At 44.8% G+C, this 23,551-nt stretch overlaps 1 protein-coding gene across 1 annotated transcript in view; it reads left to right on the top strand.

Annotated features, from left to right (window-relative positions):
• LOC309534130 (tripartite motif-containing protein 54-like) overlaps positions 1-23,551 on the top strand; it is a 45,649-nt gene continuing 22,098 nt past the window's right edge. Inside the window, exons 1-3 of the mRNA XM_082226157.1 lie at positions 1-421; positions 8,664-8,824; positions 13,040-13,205. Coding sequence (XP_082082283.1) covers positions 254-421; positions 8,664-8,824; positions 13,040-13,205 — 495 coding nt within the window. The 5' untranslated portion in view covers positions 1-253. The remainder of the gene's footprint in view (positions 422-8,663; positions 8,825-13,039; positions 13,206-23,551) is intronic.

Raw genomic sequence — 23,551 nt, 5'->3', positions numbered from 1 at the left:
TGCTGAGGCAGAATAAAAAGGCAAACTGTTCCCTGACGGCAGGAGCATGAGAGTCTCCACCATCACATTCCTGTAGCATTTGAGCCGATCTTTTGCGGACCTTGGGGAAATCAGAGCAAACAGCTGCCTCCCACATGGAGGCGTTGGCAGTCATGAGCCGTTCCCCTTGCCCTTTCTCACCGCCGCACTCTAGGACTGGCGCGAGGGCACACAGGGAGCCCCCTCCAGATCGGCACTTGCCTCTTCCCTTGTCATGTCGACCCACATGGACTACAACTCCTGCCCTAGAGATTGCCCCACCATGGATAGCCTGGAAAGGCAGCTGATTTGCCCCATCTGTTTGGAGATGTTTACCAAGCCGGTGGTCATCCTGCCCTGCCAGCACAACCTGTGCAGGAAATGTGCCAACGACATCTTTCAGGTGAGCCGTGAACATGCCTGGGTTTGCAGCTTGGCTTGGCTTTCATTTTAGGGCTAAGCGCATAAGGTGTTCAAAGAGAGAAGGTGGCACCAGGGATAGGGAATCGCTAGCAAAATGCCCGTCGTCATTGCAGGTGGCGTGAGCTTTGGGGAAGGGTCTGTGTCTAGCAAGATCACTGGGTGAATCTGTGTGGACTGACGGACACATGCTATAAGCGACCCCTGTATGGTGGCGAGGGGAAATGCCTGGTTCCCTGTTGGGATTTTTAAAAAAATAATTATGGGGTTACAAGAGGGCTGGGGAAGCTTTTGCAGACTGAGGGTTGTTTTTCCTTTGGGGGGGGGGCACAGGCCAAACACAGAGAGCAAAGGTGGGCAGAACAAATAATGCCAATTTTACCTTTGTTAGTTACTTTTACCTGCACATCCCTCTGTATCCTACAGCAAGACAAGTAACAGGTAACATCGGAGGACAAGGACACATTGAGAGCAGGCAAAAACACTCAGGGAGGGTGTGAAAGTGTTGAGGGGTGAGGCCTGGGAGTAATGGGCGTGGCCTGTGGAAGAAGGGGTGTGGCCTAGGGAGAGCTCAGGGGCCCAGGAATAATAATAATAATAATAATAATAATAATAATAATAATAATAATTCATTTGTACCCCACCCATCTGGCTGGGTTTCCCCAGCTACTCTGGGCGGCTTCCAACAAAGATTAAAAAACATTAAAATGTCACACATTAAAAACTTCCCTGAACAGGCTGCCTCCAGGTGTCTTCTAAATTGTTAGGTAGTTGTTTATCGCTTTGACATCTGCTGGAAGGGTGTTCCACAGGGCGGGTGCCACTACCGAGAAGGCCCTCTGCCTGGTTCCCTGTAACCTCACTTCTCGCAATGAGGGAGCCGCCAGAAGGCCCTCGGAGCTGGATCTCAGTGTCCAGGCAGAACGATGGGGGTGGAGACGGTGGTGAGGCCTGAAGGGCTGCATTTGGCCCCCACCCCTGAGGTTCCCCACCCCTGTGCTATAAGATGGCTAAGGACATGGTACCTATTTATAGACCGGAATGACTTGCAAAAAGCAGAGAGGGAGAAATACTTATCCATAGCTCTAGAACCAGGTGGTCAGCTGATGAAACTGAATGTACTTCAGCCACAGTACCCGCTGCCTCGTGGGACATCTTCGGGAGAAGAAAAGGCTAAAGAATAAACCTTGTGTAAATCTGGTGTGGAGTCCCTAAGACGGTTGGGTGGCGCTTTGTACACCTCCTTCAGCAAAGCTGGTGCCAAACGTCTTGCCCTGCTTTCCTTTGGACCCCATCAGTGAAGCCGAGAGGGTGGTCTTGTCATCTGGGCAGCGCAAGACCACTAGCCACACTGCCCAGGCTTGCCCCCCCCCCGGACATATCCTTGGTGCTGCTAATGCACCAAAAACGATGCTGGAGGCAGCAGCTACGAGTTCACGATCTATTCAGCCACAGCAGGCGCTGCGATTCTCCAGCAGTTTGACTTCACCCCCAGAGGTGCACTCCATTGTCTCTCGAGATAGACAAATGACGGCGACTTCAGCTGCCATTCTCCACCCAGTGCGTGTGATTTCCTTGTTGGAATCCAGTCATTTGTTTAAAACCAAATGTCAGCGCAAAACACTAGAAAATTCAGCTGCCGATATAAAATACGTACCACATGGGGCCAATCGAGAAACATTTGCTTAAGGTGTGTTTTCACCCTGGTGTAATGCAGTGCTAGCAGTGTGCAACTGCCGCAGGCCCTGTAGCCGCAAAGAGTGCATGATTGTTTGAACTGGCCCAAAATCAAAAATAAGAACCGCTCTTTTATCAGAAGGGGATTTCCCAAGGAATCTTTCCTCCTTGGAACTTTATAGGGAGCGCTGCAAAGTGTAAGGACCTGCGGCTTCCATCCAACTAAATTGTACTCAAGAGCTGAGCCACTGAAATGAGTGTATTTAAGTTACTTCATTCATTCCAGTTGGTCTGAGAGTGCTTAGCATTGATTATCACCCTATGTCTTCCACTGTGGGCCCCTCCCTACTGATGGGGATTTTTTTGGGGGGGGGGGAGGGTTGTGAGTGCATTCTGCAACATGTCACTGACACAATAATAGCCCATTAGTGGTGGATTTATAATGGACTGTCCACACATCATTCCGCTTTGCTACTTGTTATGTGATGCTTATTGCATTATTGCCATCTGGAAGGGCACAATGAAAATGTGCCAACCCCTTGCCCCACGAAACATTTGTTTATTTATTCTATTCATATACAGTGGTGCCCCGCAAGACGAAATTAATTCGTTCCGCAAGTTTTGCCGTCTAGCGAATTTTTCGTCTTGCGAATCACGAAATCCCATAGGAATGCATTGAAAATCAATTAATGCGTTCCTATGGTCAAAAAAAGTCCAAACAAAGCCAAATTTGGTACAACAACAGTTTATTAACTGCTCTTTAAAGTCACACATACTGTAAAGAGCAGTTCAAAAATTGAAGGGAAAATAAATTAACTTTATAAACAAAACATGTCTTTGTTTTTAGACAAAGGAAACAAAGTCGTGAGACGTTTTCGTCTTGCGAAGCAAGCCCATAGGTGAAATTCGTCTTGCGAGGCAAATCGAAAACGGAAAAACCTTTCGTCTAGCGAGTTTTTTGTCTTGCGAGGCATTCGTCTTGCGAGGTACCACTGTACTGCCCTTTAACCAAAGGTTTATTATTATTATTATTTGGTTTATTTCCACCTATATACAGCCTGAACCTGTGATGGAGGGGTTCACAGCATTAACACCCCAAAAAGGGTGTTGCTTTTCCCCATAGATCCAGCCCTGTGCAGTCGTACGTTGGTTCTCGAACGCCTTGTGACTCAAATGTTTTGGCTCCTGAATGCGGCAAATCCAGCAGTGTGTGTTCCGGTTTGCAAACATTTTTTGGAAGCCAAATGCCCGATGCGGCTGATGCGGCTTCCGATTGAGTGCAGGAAGCTCCTGCAGCCAATCGGAAGCTGTGCCTTGGTTTCCGAACGTTTTTGGAAGTCGAACGGACTTCCGGAACGGATTCCGTTCGAGAACCAAGGTACGACTGTATTCAAACAGAAACCAGGCAGAGATATCTCTAGCTTCTCAGCCTGCTGCTTTTCCACTCCTAGCATCTAGCTGGCACCACTCCACTCTGGCCTGTGTCTGTCTAACTACCAGCCATTTGAGGGAGGGGTGCCTACCTATTTCTCATCTGGCACAGATCCACTACCTTTGTTTCCTTAATGGCCCATTCGCTAAGCTATCACCTCACCAGTAATTTGAATCCTTGCTTCTATTTTAACACTTGCTGGATCCAGGGGTTAGAAGGGTCCCAGCACACAGCCCACTTCCCCCACAAAAAAACTCATAACTATATATGTGTTGTCAATTGCAGTTTTAAAACATTTGGGTAATTCAGGAATGATGTTCCTCTCAGGCAATGGGGAGGGTTGAGAAAGCGAAAGATAAATGAGCTGGAGTTTACAAGGGACCAAATTTACATTTTTGTATTTGGACCGATCCTTAAATTCATCTCTAATCATTCTAGAACCATAATAAGCCACTACACTGACTCCCAGTACGTTTCCAAGCACACTTCAAAGTGTTGGTGTTGACCTTTGAAGCCCTAAACGGCCTCGGTCCAGTATACCTGAAGGAGCGTCTCCACCCCCATCGTTCTGCCTGGACACTGAAGTCCAGCTCCGAGGGCCTTCTGGCGGTTCCCTCCCTGCGAGAAGCCAAGTTACAGGGAACCAGGCACAGGGCCTTCTCGGTAGTGGCGCCTTCCCTGTGGAACACCCTCCCACCAGATGTCAAAGAGATAAACAACTACCAGACTTTTAGAAGACATCTGAAGACAGCCGTCTTTCAGGGAAGTTTTAAATGTGTGACATTTTAATGTATTTTTAATCTTTGTTGGAAGCCGCCCAGAGTGGCTGGGGAAACCCGGCCAGATGGGTGGGGTACAAATAATATATTATTATTATTATTATTATTATTATTATTATTATTATTATTACGTTATTCAGAGTTGCCTTTATTCTGACTGAGGCCATGTTGAGCTTCATAAAAGGTGACTAAATTGTCCCAGTGAGTCTTCAAAAACACAGCTATTGAAATATATCACAACTTCAGCTCAGAACAGGTGTTATAATGAAAGTCATCACAGAAACCTCCAGAGAGGCTGCCAGGAAGCAGACAAGTTACGTGGGCTGCTCAAGAAGGACTCATGGCATTTTTACAAGAAACCAAAGGCCAGAAGCCAAGAGCAAAACGCAAGACATTTAATCGTGTGAAGGCAGGTGTCAGGCATCTCTCAGGAGAACGGAAGGAGCTGGAAATTAGAACAGTCGCAATCCCCTAGTTATCCAAATCTGTCTGGAGGTAGCCTGAGGAAGGAATCTAAGCACTGCAAAGCAAACAAATGTCTTGGGGAAAATGTCAGGATTTGGTATCTTTTCACCCAAATGCTTCACAGTAAACTAGTCTTGAGAGTCCCATGGACTGCAAGAAGATCAAACCTATCTATTCTTGAGGAAATCAGCCCGGAGTACTCACTGGAAGGACAGATCCTGAAGCTGAGGCCAGTGGCGTAGCGTGGGTTGTCAGCACCCGGGGCAAGGCAAGTAATTTGCGCCCCCTAACCCCTAACCTGCCGCCGCTAACCTGCGCCCCCTAACCCCTAACCTGCCGCCGCTGCCAGCTTCTTCTTGCTGCTGCCTGGTCTGGGCTGGTGTGGTTCTCTCCCGCGCTCAGCGCTGCGCTGGGCGGCCGCTGCACTGTCCCTCCCCCAGATAGTCCCTCGCTCTCTCTCCGCACCGCACGCCTGGCACCCACCCCCTCCACAGTGGGCGGCGACCCAGCGCCTGGGATCAGATTCGCACAGCCAGCACTGCAGTGAGAGAGAGTGAGTGAGCCAGGTAGGGGCAGAGAGCTGCGAGTGCGAGCGCCCCCCCCCAGATGTTGCGCCCGGTGCGGCCGCCCCCCCTGCACCCCCCACACTACGCCACTGGCTGAGGCTCCAATACTTTGGCCACCTCATGAGAAGAGAAGACTCCCTGGAAAAGACCCTGATGTTGGGAAAGATGGAGGGCACAAGGAGAAGGGGATGACAGAGGATGAGATGGTTGGACAGTGTTCTCGAAGCTACCAGCATGAGTTTGAACAAACTGTGGGAGGCAGTGGAAGACAGGAGTGCCTGGCGTGCTCTGGTCCAGGGGGTCACGAAGAGTTGGATACAACTAAACGACTAAACAACAACAACAAAAACTAGTCTTTGCCAACCTGGGGCCATCTAGATGTGCAGGACTACATCTCCCATCTGCCCCAGCCAGCATGGGCTGATGGGAGTTGTAGTCCAAGATATCAGGATGCCTCTGGCTTGGAGAAAGCCACAGTAGATAGAGCCACGCCTTCAAGCTCAAGAGTTTGTTTTTGTTGACCGATGCTAAGATTTCTAACCTGCTTTCCCCCTCCAGCGGAGGCCAACAAAAACCTCACCTAAAATGATTACCAGTGCCACAGAAATCACAGAGCAAATAGCCAGCTAACAAATAACAACAATGCACACAGCAACAGTGTTAAACACCTGCAGGCAGAGGAGAAATGCTAATTGCTTTGGCTAATAGCTAACTGCTCTCTGGGGAGGGATCGCAGCTCAGTTCTGCAGAGCAGGCACTTTGCAAGCGGACCATCCCAGGTCCAACTTAGGACCTCTCTCCTTAAAAGGATCGGATGGGGAGGAAAAGAAGTCCGAGACCCTAGCCCAGGGTGTTCCCAAATTTTGGAGACCCACTGCCCCCTTATTTCCACAAACCCGTCCCCAGCGCCGGTGGCCCTACCCTATAAAAAACATTATTCAGAATAGCGGTTCGCACAACCAACTAAGGGAGGTAACAGCATAATAACATTCAAAAGCAATAATGATGAATTGCACATTCATTCAAAATCCCGTTATAGCTTTTTGGCCAAATTAATACAACAAAGTGGATGGACTCGATACCAGCTTTTCAAAGACTGATGGTCATTTATACCTCTAGAGGCAGCCCCCTGTAAGCCCACCACTCACCTTAGGAACCGAATGGATGCCCCAAATAGTTACTGCGAACCAGAGTAGAGAACACTGTCCTAGATCAGGGGTGGGGGGTCCTTTTGGGGAAGTTTTTTGGGGGGTGGGCACATGCCAGATGCTTTGAGCGGGGTCAAAGCCAAAGTGAGCAGAGAAAGATACATTTTACCTTGTACAGTAGGGTAGTTTCTACACAGAGAGACACTTTCTGTTCTCCACCCAATGGATCCAACGGCTCCATTGTCAGGGACATGGGTGGCGCTGTGGTCTAAACCACCAAGCCTCTTGGGCTTTCTGAAGTGTTGGAAAAGGCTGATCTGGTCCTGAATGGGGTAACTGTGCCCCTGAAGGACCAGGTTCGCAGCCTGGGAGTCATTCTGGACTCACAGCTGTCCGTGCTCAGGTCATTTCTGTATCCAGGGCAGCTGTTTACCAGCTCCATCTGGTACACGGGATGAGACCCTATCTGCCAGCAGACTGTCTCACCAGAGTGGTGCATGCTCTGGTTATCTCCCGCTTGGATTACTGCAATGCGCTCTATGTGGGGCTACCTTTGAAGGTAACAACTAATCCAGAATGCGGCAGCCAGACTGGTGACTGGGAGCGGCCGTTGAGACCACATAACACCGATCTTGCAAGACCTACATTGGCTCCCAGTACGTTTCCGAGCACAATTCAAAGTGTTGGTGCTGACTTTTAAAGCCCTAAATGGCCTCAGTCCGGTATACCTGAAGGAGTGTCTCCACCTCCATCGTTCTGCCTGGACACTGAGGTCCAGTGCTGAGGGCCTTCTGGCGGTTCCCTCCCTGCGAGAAGCCAAGTTACAGGGAACCAGGCACTTGGTAGGGGCACCCGCCCTGTGGAACGCCCTCTCATCAGATGTCAAGGAAATAAACAACTATCTGACTTTTAGAAGACATCTGAAGGCAGCCTGTTTAGGGAAGCTTTTAATGTTTGATGCATTACTGTATTTTAATATTGTGTTGGAAGCCGCCCAGAGTGGCTGGGGAAACCCAGCCAGATGGGCGGGGAATAATAATAATAATAATAATAATAATAATAATAATAATAATAATAATCTCCCCCCGAAATGGACCCTCAGCGCAGCACATTGTAGGGGGTTGGACTAGATCATTCTTACGGTCCCTTTCCAACCCTACAATTCTGTGCTTCATAAGCAAGCCGTTTAGTTGAAGCCTTAAAGGCAAAGCATTTTTTATGCTGACAGCAGCATTGTTTAAACTCGGCTGCTTTCCAAGTGCCCTGGATTGATTCCAGGCAATGTGATAACCATAGGTCAGCAATCATTCTTTTCAATATCATTACCTCTAAGCACTTCCCCACTGGGTTTTTCTTCATGCTTTCCTCTTAATGGAATAATGATGAGGATGATGGATCTGCACGTGCACAGTTTGGATTAGTACCGCGCTATGTTTGCACCCAGTCCCACAACAGCTGCAGGATCAGACGCAGGATAAGGGCCACTTCTGAGCTGGCAATCCCTGTGTAGAACAGAGAGATGGTGCATTGGGTTCCTGGTCCATCTCTCCATTGTGTACCAGCAGGGCTGGGGCGCTGGCATCTCAGTATGAGAACACTACTGTCCATTGCAAAGGGCTTGGAGGCACCTCTCCATTTAGGGCATAATATCCTGTGCAAGAGGGACCTGGGTGGCACTGTGGGTTAAACCACAGAGCCTAGGACTTGCCGATCAGAAGGTCGGTGGTTCGAATCCCCGCAACAGGGTGAGCTCCCGTTGCTCGGTCCCTGCTCCTGCCAACCTAGCAGTTCGAAAGCACATCAAAGTGCAAGTAGATAAATAGGTACCGCTCTGGCGGGAAGGGAAACGGCATTTCCGTGCACTGCTCTGGTTCATCAGAAGGGCTTAGTCATGCTGGCCACATGACCCGGAAGCTGTACGCCGGCTCCCTCGGCCAATAAAGCGAGATGAGCGCCACAACCCCAGAGTCGTTCACAACTGGACCTAGTAGTCAGGGGTCTCTTTTCCTTAAACCAAATATCATAAAGACACCACATTCTCTGATGTGCGCTAGGTAAGCGCCTGGAATCCTGCAATAATACATACACACACACACACACACACACACGGGTTTGGGAGGTGTCCCTGCCTCCAAAACATCTCTTCTGTGTGTTTCAGTCTCGAGGAACGACTTTGGGCTCTGCGGGGAGGTTTCGCTGCCCGTCTTGCCGCCATGAAGTGGTCCTTGACAGACATGGCATCTACGGACTGCAAAGGAACCTTCTGGTTGAAAACATCATTGATATTTATAAGCAAGCATCAGCCCGGGGACCAGAGAGGTATGTGAGACCCAACAGTCACTGTGTATGTTTGTGGGTGCGTGTGGGTGGGTGCGTCTTGCATACCCCAAAATGTGGGCAAATGTGGACTTGTAAAAGGATAAAAGAGTATTGGGAAATGATCTATAATGAATTGAAAAAAGTGTTTAAAAGTACTTTACCAAAAAAAACCAAGAGTCTTTTCTGTTGGGGATAATTTAAACTCAAATTCCCAGGTGTCAAAAACGATTATTTATGTATGCTGCAACTGCGGTCCGTGTTTCATTAGCCCCAAAATGGAAAATTAGCGAAGTCCCATTAAAAGAAGAATAGCTACTTAAGTTGACAAAATATGCACAACTCGCAGACTTAACATATAGAATAAGAGAACAAGAAAAACATACGTTTAGAGAAGATTGGAAAAGGTTTATTGAATGTATGGGAAATAATTGTGTACTGCTGAAAACGTTGGCAGAATGAAGATAAATTAAACAAGTATAAACAAGTTTTGATGGATGTAATAATGGGATGCTGATTGGTATGGTTTTTATAAAATATGTAGCAATTTAGGGTATGTAAAATGAACCATGGAAAGAGAAGAAGGGAAATCATTGATATGTTAAGGATTTAAAATGTTCCATTCCCCCCCTCCCCGATATTTCATAGATTCATATAATTGTAAGGTTTGGAAAGGACCCCAGGGATCTTTTAGTCCAACCCCCTGAAACGCAGGAATCTTCATGACGGATGGCTATCCATCCTCTGTTTAAAACCCCCCAAGGAAGGACAGTTCACAACCTTCCGAGTCAGTTTGTTCCACTGTCGAACACCTCTTACCATTGGAAAGTTCTTGCTAATGTTTCATCGGAGTCGCCTGTTTTGTAATTTGAACCCATCAGTTTGAGTAGCAGAGAACATGTTTGCCCCATCTTGCGTGTGAAAAGCCTTTGAGATATTTGAAGGCGGCAACATAAATTTTTTGAAATGATTGAATTGGCAAAAATGACGGCAACAGTTCGAATGCAATCTAATCAAAATCTCAAACAGGAATGGAAAAGTGTAGAGGAATACATGACCAAAAGATGCTCCAGCAAGAATTTATTGATATGTAATAGACTGATTTCACAAAGTTAAGCTAAGCAGATATATAAGACTGAATGTTTAATTATTAAGATACAAAATTACAATCTCAATAATAAAGTTACAAAATAATAACAAGGAAGTCACGCACGGGTGGAGGGAAGACACAGGGCAAGAAATAAGAAATGGATACATGTTCCATGAAATGTGGAAATGTGAATTTACGAATATAATGTATATGTATCATTATGTAAAGATTTCATATATGTATTTCAACATTAATAATAAATAAATAAACGGAAAACAAACAAACAAATAAATAGATATTTGAAGATGGCTTTCATATCTCCCCTCAGTCTTCTCTTACCCAAACTAAACACACCCAGCTCTTTTAACCACCAGGCACTTACCGTATTTTTCGCTCTATAAGACGCACCCGACCATAACACGCACGTAGTTTTTAGAGGAGGAAAATCCGTAGGCATGCCACCCGTAGGCATTCCCTCCATAACACACACAGACATTTCCCCTTACTTTCTAGGAGGAAAAAGTGAGTGTTATGGTGCAAAAAATACGGTATTTGATTAGACATCTACAGCCAATGATCCTGAGTAGCAGAGACTTGACTGGAGAAAACAGGGAGCGTGGGAAGAAATTTAGAGAGGGAGAGGGAGCTCTCAATTTTTTAAAATAACTTTTTCAAAAATTAACTTTTTCAAATTCTTTTGAACAACCTTCCGAATAAATCTCTCATATCCGTTGACTTCCCATCCACCTTTCCATGCTGTTCATTCCTTAACTTATAAAGCTGCTATATAACTTAAATTTCACCCATTATATACGTTAATTAAAAATGATTAAACTGCCATTCTCATTTGCTGCTATTCTTCAAATCCTGCATACGTTTTAAACTCCTGCGTAACATTTAAAAAAAAAAAAAAAACAGGGTGGTGAAATGTTTCAGCTGGCCACTAGAGGTCTCTGTATGCCACAGAAAAAGAGATTTTAATCAACATTTCAGACCCCACTCCCCCTCCCTCCACGTAGCTGGTGAATTTTGCTATAGGAGGGAAGTAAAAGGACGCCCAGGTGACCAAGGGCAGCCTTGTAGCAGGATGAGACCAAAGGCCTATCAGATGGAGCATCGTTTGTTGCTCACAGTGGAGAACATGACAGCCCAATGGGAAATCCACAAGCAAGATAGGAGGGCAATGGGCCACTTTTGCTGCTGGCCCAGCAACTGGTAATTCAGAGGCATGCTGCCTCTGACCATGGACAGAGAGCATATAGCTGTGGAGAGACTAGTAGCCACAAAGAGGGCTTTTAAATCCCCATTAAAGCCACCGCAGTTGAGAGCAGTCAGTTTCCTGCCATTTGAATAAGAGATCCTTTCATTTTTGCTGGTTCCGAATCTCCGGCCAGCCAGAAAGGAGACTGAGGGTGTTGAAGGGGGCAGAAATTGAGCCCCACCCCCCACCCAAACTGAAATGGAAAGAGTTCAATTTACACTCGAGTAGGACCCTGGCAGGGACACATGCCCGACTGGCATGTTCTCTCGCTCCTGATCGATCGTTCGGGAACTTCATAAGCTTTCTTCAGCCTGAACATCACAGCGACCGATGCCAACCGACACCAGCACACTTAGCGTCCAGGTCTGTTTTTCACTGTAGCCACAATATGTATTATTATTATTATTATTATTATTATTATTATTAATAATTATTATTATTATTATTAATTATTTATACCCCGCCCATCTGGCTGGGTTTCCCCAGCCACTCTGGGCGGCTCCCAATCAAGTGTTAAAAACAATACAGCATTAGACATTAAAAACTTCCCTAAACAGGGCTGCCTTCAGTTGTCTTTTAAAAGTAAAATAGTTGTTTATTGCCTTGACATCTGCTGGGAGGGCGTTCCACAGGGCAGGCACCACCACCGAGAAGGCCCTCTGTCTGGTTCCCTGCAAGCTCACTTCTGGCAGTGAGGGAACCGCCAGAAGGCCCTCAACGCTGGACCTCAGCCTCCAGGCAGAACGATGGAGGTGGAGACGCTCCTTCAGGTATACAGGACCGAGGCCATTTAGGGCTTTAAAGGTCAGCACCAACACTTTGAATTATGCCCAGAATGAAGCCAATGAAGATCTTTCAGGACCAGTGTTATATGGTCTCGGTGGCCACTCCCAGTCACCAGTCTAGCTGCTGCATTCTGGATTAATTGCAGTTTCCGAGTTACCTTCAAAGGTAGCCCCACGTAGAGCACATTGCAGTAGTCCAAGCCAGAGATAACTAGAGCATGCACTACTCTGGCAAGACAGTCCAGGGGCAGGTAGGGTCTCAGCCTGACTACCAGATGGAGCTGGTAAACAGCTGCCCTGGACATAGAATTGACCTGAGCCTCTATGGACAGCTGTGAGTCCAAAATGACTCCCAGGCTGCGCAGCTGGTCCTTCAGGGGCACAGTTGCCCCATTCAGGACCAGGGAGTCCCCCACACCTGCCCCTGTCCCCCAAGAACAGTACAGTGGTGCCTCGCAAGACGAAAAGTATCCGTTCTGTGATTCTCTTCGTCTAGCGGTTTTTTCGTCTTGCGAAGCAAGCCCATTGACGGATTAGCGGATTAGTGCTATTAGCGTCTTTTAGCGTCTTTTAGCGGCTTTTAGCGGCTTATCTGCTGATCGGATCAGCTGATAAGCGGCTTAGCGGCTTAGAAAAAGGGGGGGAAGGAAAAAAAAAACCAGCCGGAACTCACAAGACATTGTTGTCTTGCAAAGCAAGCCCACAGGAAATTCGTTTTGCGAAGCACCTCCAAAACGGAAAACTCTTTCATCTAGCGAGTTTTCCGTTTTGCGAGGCATTCGTCTTGCGGGGCACCACTGTACTTCTGTCTTGTCAGGATTCAACCTCAATTGAAAGCACCCCCCCAAAAAAAAAAGAATCACGAGAACTATGGTTTCCTGCTCACAAAGCTACGAATCCCAGCACCCTTAGCAAACTGCAGTTCCCGGGATTTTGTGCTGGGGAGCGTACTTAAATGTTTAGCGTGCAACTCTGGCTGGTCTTTCCTGGCTGGTGGCTACTTTTCTTGGCTTATGTCTCTTGTCTCTGTCTCTCCTTACTTTATAAGCTCATTTCCCTCTCTTGTTTCCTCCCCCCCAAAGACCCCCTTTAAAAACCGAGCACCCGATTTGCGAAGAGCATGAAGAAGAAAGGATCAACATCTATTGCGTGACCTGTGGGGTCCCCACCTGCTCCCTATGCAAGGTCTTTGGGGAGCACAAGGACTGCGAAGTGGCGCCTCTCTCTGACATCTACATGCAACAAAAGGTTGGCTTCTCTCAGATTTCCCAGGGTGCCTCCACTGTTTCCATTTCTGTTCTGCGACGTTGGCAGGAGAGCCTGTCCTTTAGCTGGAGAGGCTGCTAGGCAGCGCTGGATTTACGTGTAAGCTGAACAAGCTATAGCTTCGGGCCCCATTCTCTCTCTCTCTTTTTAAAATGATATTTATTAAAAGTTTAAGAATTACAGTGGTGCCTCGCAAGACGAAAAGAATCTGTTCTGTGATTCTCTTCGTCTAGCGGTTTTTTCGTCTTGCGAAGCAAGCCCATTGACAGATTAGCGGATTAGCGCTACTACATTATTAGCGGCTTTTAGCGGCTTATCTGCTGATCGGATCAGCTGATAAGCGGCTTAGCAGCTTAGAAAAAAGGGAGGGAGGAAACCCAGCAGGAACTCGCAAGACATTGTGGTCTTGCGAAGCAAGCCCATAGGAAATTCGTTTTGCGAAGCACCTCCAAAACGGAAAACTCTTTCGTCTAGCGAGTTTTCCGTCTTGCGAGGCATTCGTCTTGCGGGGCACCACTGTACAGAGAAAAGAGAAAAAGAAAACAAAAAAAAAATTGACAAAGCATACATTACAATACATAAAAAGAAAAGCATAAAAAACAATACAACAATACAGCAAAAGAAAAAAACACACAATAACATTAAAACACACATCCAATGTTCCATATCTTTATCTTTCATTTACTTGTTTCATCGACCTCCTCACACCTCCCTTTTTGTATTCTAATTTAATTAATTGTTTCAGCAAATTCTTTCCATCTTTCTCAATTTTTGTTATATAATTTATCTTAACGATCTAACCTTTTAATTAACTCGACAAATCCTTTCCATCTTTCACTATATTCTGTCATTCAATTTACCTTAATTTATTTAACCATATCTTACCATAAAAAACACCTTAAAACTTAATGTACATAACTCCTTATATCATTTCTACTAAAGCCAAATAGTTTCATTCCAACATTTTCCCTAATACTCGTTAATTTTACACTAATTCTCAAAATAATTTTTTTAAAAAAACTTTCTTCCAATCTTCATTCAACGTCTCTTCTTCCTGGTCTCGGGTTTTGTCAGTCCTTCTTGTCCATTCCATCTAGTCCATCAACCTGGTGATCTTATGTCCGAGGCTCTTAAGTCTTTTCCATGTCCCTTCTGCAGATCTTCTTCTTGTTTATACCTGTACTTTACTTTGTCTTTTGTTGATCTTTTTCTTAATTTATTTCCTTTCTCCTTTCCTTTCTCATTGGGGGGTAGGTCTCGGGAGGACTCCAATCCAAAAATATCTCCATCTCTCCTCAGCAGATCAGCCCATTCCCCACAGTCCTATTCCCCACAGTCAGCACTGTAATCCAGAAAGTATTTATAAGCATGTTTCAAAGTCCTTCCAAAATTAAGAGCCCTCACAACTCCAGACCCCCCCTGGTCCACTCCAGATTCAAACTTCAAGAACAGCGGCTTATGCTCCTGCAAAGCCTCGGATCTCTCCATTTGTGTTATTTGAGGTTCAACAGCAACCTCCTCCATTATCTTCTGCACTTGCACTTGCCTTGTCAAAGAAAGTTCCTGAGCTGGTTCCTGAATGGCTGGTTCCTGAATGGTTTCTATATGGGTATTCGCCATTTGTCCAAAGTTTTTAACTGCAACAGTCATCAAATCCATCTTCTCATGCATCTGCTCCAGCAAAGTGCTTGTCTTGCAATAAGCAAGCACCAAAACTTCTTCTAAACACATTTTTATTCAAGGTCAGAGTCTGGTCTCACGATCCTAATCTTACAGCTGTGAAATCCCCAGATTGACTCCGGCAACAAGTTAACAAACTCCCTCTAGAGGAGACAATTTCTATTTGTATCCATCTTTTGAAAGCAGGACCAACAAAAGAAAATTACTTTCATTTTTCGAATACTTTGTTTCTTTTGAATACAAGAAGCAACATTGGAGTCAATTTGTTTCTTTTTTTTATTATCTGTCAAAAGATGTTCCATTCACAGTCGATGAACTTCCCCGTAAATTTCTGTCTCTGGCACCCCGTTCCCAGGTTTGAGACGGTGGAAATTTATCTTTCTTTACTCTCTCTCCTGCAGGCTTAAACAGTCAAAAATCCCCCCCCCCTTTTCTCCTGCTTCCAAGAGGGGTTTTGGTGGTAATAACTGAAGGAAATTTAGACCTTTATATACGACTTTCCAGACTTTAGCTTGCAAAATTTTTGCTTCAATCTATTTACAAAAAACGGGAGGCGGACTTCCTGTTTAGAGCCTTCCTGCTTCAGTGCCAAATTAAAATGTTTCTTAATCCAATTTCCCATTCTACTCACGGGTACTTGTTTAGAGTCCAATTGTCCACAGGAAAAAGTCAGCGCTCTCCGGCAACGGCTGTGCGGCTTCACTCCATAAAAGTAGCGGTTGATTCAAAACACCGCACCACTCACCCCACGTTGCTTCGGATCCCCAAAAAAGGGTTTCCCTGCGAGTAGGGGAGGCGCTCCTGGTGTCAGCCGAATCCCACGTTCCCAGGCTTCCTCCGCCTGGGATTTTTAGAGGGTCTCCGCCTTCGCCGCGGCGGCAAGACCCGATTTTCACGGAGCAGGTTCCTCTCATTGCCGATGGCGCTAACTCGGAAGTCCCTTCGGGGGGCCCACTCTCTTGGGGAACCCCCCCAAAAAATTAAAGGAAAAAAAAGCTGGATGTGCGTTTCCAAAATATAAGATAAAAAACAAATAAAATAAAACCTACGTACAGCAACAGTGTTTGTGTGTTGTGTAGGTTCCTATGATGTAAGCCTGCTAGCCTGCTCCCTAAAAGATCACTGGTTTGCTCATTTCTATATATAGGGTGCCTACATTCTGCTATTTATCTTTATTAGTGGTTTGCATCATATTTCATATTATAGCAAGTTTCTAGAGACTAGATTGTGAGTCTTTGTAAATTGTGTTTCCGAAGGAACTTTTGTTATTGCCAAATGCCAGCCTGTTTGCATTATTTACCATAGTTTGTTATGCATAAAAAATCATTTTAAGTTAGAGCTTAATAATTATTTCATTATTAATGTACTTCTTCTTAATTGCATTTCATTATTAATATACTTCTTCTTAATTGTATTTCACTATTAATATACCTCTTCTTAATTAAAATAAAAAAAATTCCTTCCAGTAGCACCTTAAAGACCAACTAAGTTAGTTCTTGGTATGAGCTTTCGTGTGCATGCACACGAAAGCTCATACCAAGAACTAACTTAGTTGGTCTTTAAGGTGCTACTGGAAGGATTTTTTTTATTTTGACTATGGCAGACCAACACAGCTACCTATCTGTAACTCTTCTTAATTGTATTTCACTATTAATATACTTCTTAATTGTATTTCAGTTCAACAATTACTTTGATAAAATACATATTTTGTTATGTGCAAATGGCTTGAGATACCTATTCGGTCCATAAATTACCATATAGCATATATTCAGCACACAGAAACAGCAACAATTTGTTGTTGACAAAGGACAGCTGGACATATAAAGGGCCCCATTACCTTCAGTAGCATAGGGCCTCATCAAACCTAAATCCGGCCCTGCTACTAGGGCACAGGTGTGGCATCCTGCAGCCTGGGGCGGGGGGCAACATGCCTCATTTTATCACACCCCCAACACCTCCCCAAACTGTCCCATTCTTCCAGCTCATCAGAGCTCCTTCCTTCCTCTCTATTTCCTCCTCCGTTCAGGAGGAGAGGGCTATTGTAAAGTGCTTTCCCTTCTTCCTACTTAGTTTCAGAACAATGAGAAGGAGCAATACATACATACATACATACATACATACATACATACATAATCCATCAAACCTCAAACGCTTTATTTGAGAAAAACAAATTGATGGATTATGTATGTATGTATGGGATGCGGGTGGCGCTGTGGTTTAAACCACTGAGCCTCTTGGGCTTGCTGATCAGAAGGTCGGTGGTTCAAATCCCCGCGATGGGGTGAGCTCCCATTGCTCGGTCCCTGCTCCAGCCAACCTAGCAGTTCAAAAGCACACCAGTGCAAGTAGATAAATAGTTACTGCTCCAGCGGGAAGGTAAACGGCATTTCCATGCGCTGCTCTGGTTTCGGTGTCCTGTTGCGCCAGAAGCGGCTTAGTCATGCTGGCCACATGACCCAGAAAAACTGTCTGCGGACAAACGCCAGCTTCCTCAGCCTGTAAAGCAAGATGAGCGCTGCAACCCCAGAGTCGTCTGCGACTGGACTTAACTGTCAGGGGTCCTTTACCTTTACCTTTTTGTATGTATGTATGTATGTATGTATGTATGTATGTATGTATGTATAATGTTTTGCCCCTCAGCTCTTTGAAGGGGAAAAACTGATAGACTTTTGTGTAGCAAGATGAAATCTTTAAAAATTAATTTCTTTTTAAAACCCAGTTTGGAAAACCTTTAAAGCACACCTGTAACCGTGAAGCTACTGGGGATGGTTGGAATGCTTAATTTTGGCTACAAGGAATAGATTAGGGGACACACACACACACACACACACACACACACACACACACACACTCCTCTTCCTTCCACAACCTTGCTTTTGGACAAATTCCTGGAGAGGAAAATACACCCATGGAGGAGGGGGAAATTGGAGAACTATAGGTCATAGAATCCTAGAAGTGTAGAGTTGGAAGGGACCCTGAGGATCATCTAGTCCAACCCCCAGCATTGCAGAAATATCCAGCTATCCCATGCAGGGATTAAATCGGAAACCTTGGTGTTCATCATCGCGCTCTAACCAGTGGAGCCATCTTGTCCATTGCTTCAGGCAGTAGAATGTCTTGGGCCACCCCAGGGTGAATCTCACCCTGTGGTAATCTGGCCGTCTGTATTATCCAGCCCAAATGGTAAGGAACGTTTTTTTAAAAAATACATTTTTATTAAAATTTCACAAATTTTAAACAAACACGAAAACACAAACAAACACAACACAAATAACAAGTATAGTTTCAGATCCTTATTTTCTTAACATCTTTCCCTGACTTCCCCACACTTCCCCTTCTTGTATTCCAATTCCAATAGTTAGCTCAGCAAGTTCTTGTCCCCAGCTTTTACCTTATTATTATTATACTTAATTCATCTTAATTAACCAATTTTAACCTATAGACCTCAATTTAAACAACAATTCTTTCTTTACACCCTTTTCTAAGGTTGACCCAAATTCCCTTCCACGAATTTCCCAATTTTTATATTAATTACAAAACACAATAACAGAAAGACAACATATAATTATACACCCTTTGGATTCCATAACTCTCACCCCCCCTTTCCCGGTTTCGATCCCCAAAGGATGTCCATCAATCCATCAACTATCAGCCTGGAGATCTCACGTCCGAGGCCCTCAAATCTCTCTCAGTCCCTCTCTGCCGGTTTTTTTGGTAGTCCTTTATATTAAACCTCAAGTCTCGGAGAAGCTCTGTCCCAAAAGGGTCTATGTTTCTTCCAACCAGACCTCCATGTTCAAAAGTGGAGCCCAAATCTTGTTTCTTATTGCTTTTAAGTCCAAATGTCTCAAATGTCCCAAAGGCTCCAACTTTCACCTTGATCAAATTTGTAATCCATAGGTCTTCAACTCTCCCCATAGGGAGATCCCTCCATTCTTCATTCTCCAACTCAAACCAAACTCTCATCATCCAGGTCTTGTTTTTCACATCTATCTTAGCAGGCCTCTGGCTCTCCTTTGTCGTCTGCGGCATTTCAGCTCCTCCTTCCCACTCCTCTGAGACAGCACATATCTCTTCTTGTTCAGCTGCATAGGTTTCTTGAGTCAAGTCCTTGACACATTCAGCAAGTTTGTTTACTTTTAAATTCAAAGTTGTAGCATTTGTAGCCAGAGCTTCACTCTGACCTTGTAACTTTCCCATGAGAAAAAACATTCTATCCAGCTCAGCCTGTATTTTTTCACTTGCAGCCATTGTAATGTCTCAGAACCCCCTCTAGAGGGATTCTAGTTACTTAATATTCCTTCCAACTCCAATCCAACATTCAAGTTAATTTGTTTCAATTCTTCTTTATTTTCAACAGTTTAAAGTCAGATTGTAACAAAAATAACCAGCAAAGGTAGCAGAAACCAAATTTTTTTCCTTTTCCAGCTTTGACAGCTAATTTGACAGCTGTCAAACTCTTTATGTCTCCTCAGCAGGCTCTCTTGCGGATCACTCCTGGGTCCCGGGGGGTTGCACTTCAGCTCTTAAAATCAGTTTTTATCCTCCAGCAAAATTACTTGTACTGCCAAGTCATGGAATTAATATCTTTTATCCCAAAAAGAGAAGGATATTCTCTCAACCTTAGTTATCAATTCTTGCTTTATTTCATCTACAGAAAGGGGAGACGGACTTACTTTTAGCACCTCCCCCGATCGTGCCAAATTCAGAAAAAAAGGATTTTTAGTTCCAATTTCCGTACTACTCACGGGTTGTTACTTTTAGAGTCCAAATGTTCAAAGAAAGAAGTCAGCACTCTCCGGCCATGGCATGCGGCTTTACTCCGTAGAAGAAGCGGTCTACTCTCAGCACCACGCCACTCTCCTGTTGATATAGCAGAGTCCTTTGCACAAACGGAATGACGAACAGTACGTGCCACATGCTTTATGTTGCTTTATTTTCAGTTCATTGTAGAGAAATTACAAACATGCATCTTGCCTCTGCGGGGGCAGAGAAGCAACCGTCCTTCTCCTCGGAATAACGAACACCGAGAGAACAGTGAAAAACAGGAAACCAGTGTACGTCACATCCAGCTTCCCATTCCCGTGGGAAAACCCAACAGTACTCTGACTGTGGAATGTAAACATTGTCTTGTGACAAGCACTTCGCTGCACAGTGAAGAGAGCAGAAACCAACATCCTCCCCCTTTCTGTGAACATCACTGGGCAGCGTGTTCGTACAATATCAGTACAAACCCAACTTCTGTACATAGGTACAGTGTTGATCCCTTGATACAATCTTGGACAATACATCAGCAGGAATTTCATTACCTGGCATATAGGACACCGTTACGAGTCCCTTCTGAATATGTTCCCTAGCATGTTGCACCTTCAATTGCAAGTGCTTCGTGCTTTGCTTATAACCTTCCGAATTCAGCAAAGCCAAACATGCTTTGTTGTCCTGGTAAACCTGGATTGGACATTTGACAGGAATTTTCATGTCTTTGCACAATTGTAACAACCATTCACAATCCTTAAGTGAATAAGACAGTGCATTCAGTTCAGCTTCACAAGTACTTAAGCTAATTGTTGTTTGCTTCTTGCATGACCAATCAAATAGACCCTGATTGTACATGTAGCAAACTCCAGACGTACTTTTCCTGTCTGTAGTGTCACTTCCAAAACTTGCATCTGCAAAAATCTCAAGACCACCAGACTTCAGATTGTTAAATTTCAGTCTGTAATGCATAGTGCCTTTCAAATAGCGTGCTATGCGTTTCAGAGCTTTCCAATCCTTAACAGTAGGATTGTTGACTTGTCTGCTTAGCAAATTACAGCTAACAGCAATGTCAGGTCTTGAACATCTGGCAATGAAGTTTAGCTTGCCTAGCACACTTCTGTACAGTGTAGTGTTAGAAAATGCTTCTTCAGTGTCTTCTACCTGATAACCTGTTGTCATCGGTGTATCTACAGGGTTAGCATCCATCAGGTTTAGTTTGCTTAACACATCAGCAATTTTCCGTGACTGGTGTACTAGAATGTTACCACTTTGATCTTTCTCTATTTCCAGAGATAGGTAGTTGTTTACCTCACCAAGATCTTTCATGTCAAAGTGCTCTTTCAGTTGAGCTAGGGCGTTATTGTACATTGTGACATCTTTCCAAAAGAATAAAATGTCATCAACATAAAACAAACAATACAGCTTCTTTTGCCCCTCCTCTTTGACAAATACACATGGATCAGCTTTCCCTTGTTGAAAACCTAGAGAAAACAATGCTTCAGTGAGTTTTGTGTGCCAACACCGTGCACTTTGTTTGAGACCATAAAGGGACTTTTTCAGAGCACAAACAAATCCCTGTTTTACCTGTACGCCATCAGGTGGAAGCATATAAAGTGATTCACCTAGAGATCCATACAAAAATGCTGTATTCACATCGTGGTGACTAATGTGTAGATTCTCCTCTGCAGCTAGCTTGAGCATAAGCCTAATGCTCTCATACCTCACGGTGGGTGAGTAGGTCTCGTGATAGTCTTCACCTGGTACCTGTGCAAAACCTCTGGCTACCAATCTGGCTTTGTGTCTGACTATCTTGCCATTTTGATCAGTCTTCGCTTTGAAGACCCATTTGCTTCCAAGCAGTTTCATTCCTGGAACTACTGGAACTAGCTCCCATGTTTTGTTTCTTTCTAAGGAATCAAGCTCAGCCTTCATGGCATTTAACCATGGCTCAGCTTCCTTAGAATCCAAATCCTGGATTTCTTGGAAACTTGAAGGTTCAAATACCTTCTTGGAGCTTTTAACAGCTGCTACTGCTGTCTTAGCATATTCATCAGCAAATCTCTTTGGAGGTCTGCCTTTTGTGGCTCTTTGTGACCTGCGAATCAGCCTTAAGTCCTCAACACTTTCCTCTTCCTTCTTAGGAGAAAAGTGACCTATTGTGAACAATGGTTCTTCCAATTCCTGATCAGAGCTTTCAGAGGGTCGCATAGAGGCTTTCGCACTCTTGAAATCCTCTGAAGTATCCGATTCAGTTTCAGCCTCAGAATCAGAACCTTCATCAGTGGGTGTGGGTTGTTGTTGCTTATCCTCAGTCTCATCACTGTCATCAGGATAACATTGGAAAATTCCCACGTTCTCCCCCCACTTGGCATTGTACTCAACACTTCTTGTGAGCCTAATTGTTTTATAGTCAGTCATCATTATTCTGTAAGAACCTTTCTGATAACCTAGAAAGATACCATGCAATCCACGCTTGCCTAACTTTGAGCTTTGTGGTGAGCGAACCCACATATCAGAACCAAAAATTTTCATGTGTTTGATGTATGGTTTCTTGCCAAACATCTTCTCATACGGGGTACAACCAATCGCTGAAGATAACCTGCGATTGTAACTGTAAAGAAAACACGAGAGAGCTTCGGCCCAATAACTCTCTGGAAGATTGGCATCATGCAGCAAGGTTTTTAACCCTTGAAGCAATGTCTGATTTGCCCTTTCGCAAAGCCCATTCTGCCATGGCGAGCGAGGACTGGACAAATCGTGCTGAATTCCTTTCTCAGTCAGAAAAGCTTCAAACTGCTGAGAAGTGAATTCTCCCCCGCGATCTGTGAAAAGAATTTTTATCTTCTTACCATGCACATTTTCTAACCAAGCACAGAATTCCTTGAACCTTGGAAAAGCCTCTGATTTCTGCTTGAGATTGTACACATAAATATACCTGGAAAATGCATCAATGAGAACCATGAAGAACCTATTGCCACCCAAAGAGGGCGATAGTGGACCAACTAAATCAGCATGAACAAACTGGTATGGTTCTGTAGCTTGCCTACTAGACACCTTACCTTTCGCAGCCATTTTCACCTTGTTTGCTGCGCAGGCCTTGCACTTCATGTGGTACCTGCAGGGTTTAATAGTCATACCTTCAACCAAGGTAGGCATTTTAGATACTGCCTCAAAATGCAAATGACCAAATTTTCGGTGAAAATCATGAATACATCCTGCATGCAAACTTTTGTTAGAACCTGCAATGCAACAAGTATCATTCTGCACAACATCATCATAATACAAAACAAACAAACGATCAACATTTTCAGCATGCAATACATAATCGTCTTTCTTTGTGATGGTGCATTTCTTGTTCTTGAAAGAAACGTCAATGTTCTGTTCATTCAGCTGCATCACACTTAGAAGATTGTGTGTGGCATCTGGAACATAAAGTACATCCTGTATCGATAAGTCCAAACTGTGAAGTACAACAGTTCCGTAGCCTTGACTGGGAATCGTGTGGTCATCCGCCTGGTGAATCGCACCTTCCTGCGGTGTAAAAGACACGAACAGTCTCTTATCGTTGCACATGTGGTGGGTAGCTGCTGAATCAACAACGAAGAAAGATCTAGACGTCTTCTGGACCTTTGCGACGTTTGGAGTGAAGCGTGAGACCATTGCCTTGTGCTGCGTTGTCCTGGACACCGGACCTTTTCCTTTGCTTTGGCCTTTTCCACGCGCTGAGCTTCCGCTGCGCTGCTCTGTCTTGGCCCTGGGATATCTGCATTCCCTCTTCATATGGCCTAGACGTCCACACGAGTAGCATTTCACTGCCTTCAAAGCTTTGGCGCCCTCTGGTGGTTCCACTGCACTCTGGGATGACGTCTGTGAAGACTCCCCCTTACCCA

Source organism: Podarcis vaucheri (genome assembly GCF_965113315.1).
Source record: "Podarcis vaucheri genome assembly, chromosome: 6".
Classification (NCBI taxonomy): domain Eukaryota; kingdom Metazoa; phylum Chordata; class Lepidosauria; order Squamata; family Lacertidae; genus Podarcis; species Podarcis vaucheri.
This window is presented reverse-complemented; position numbering and strand designations above follow the sequence as displayed.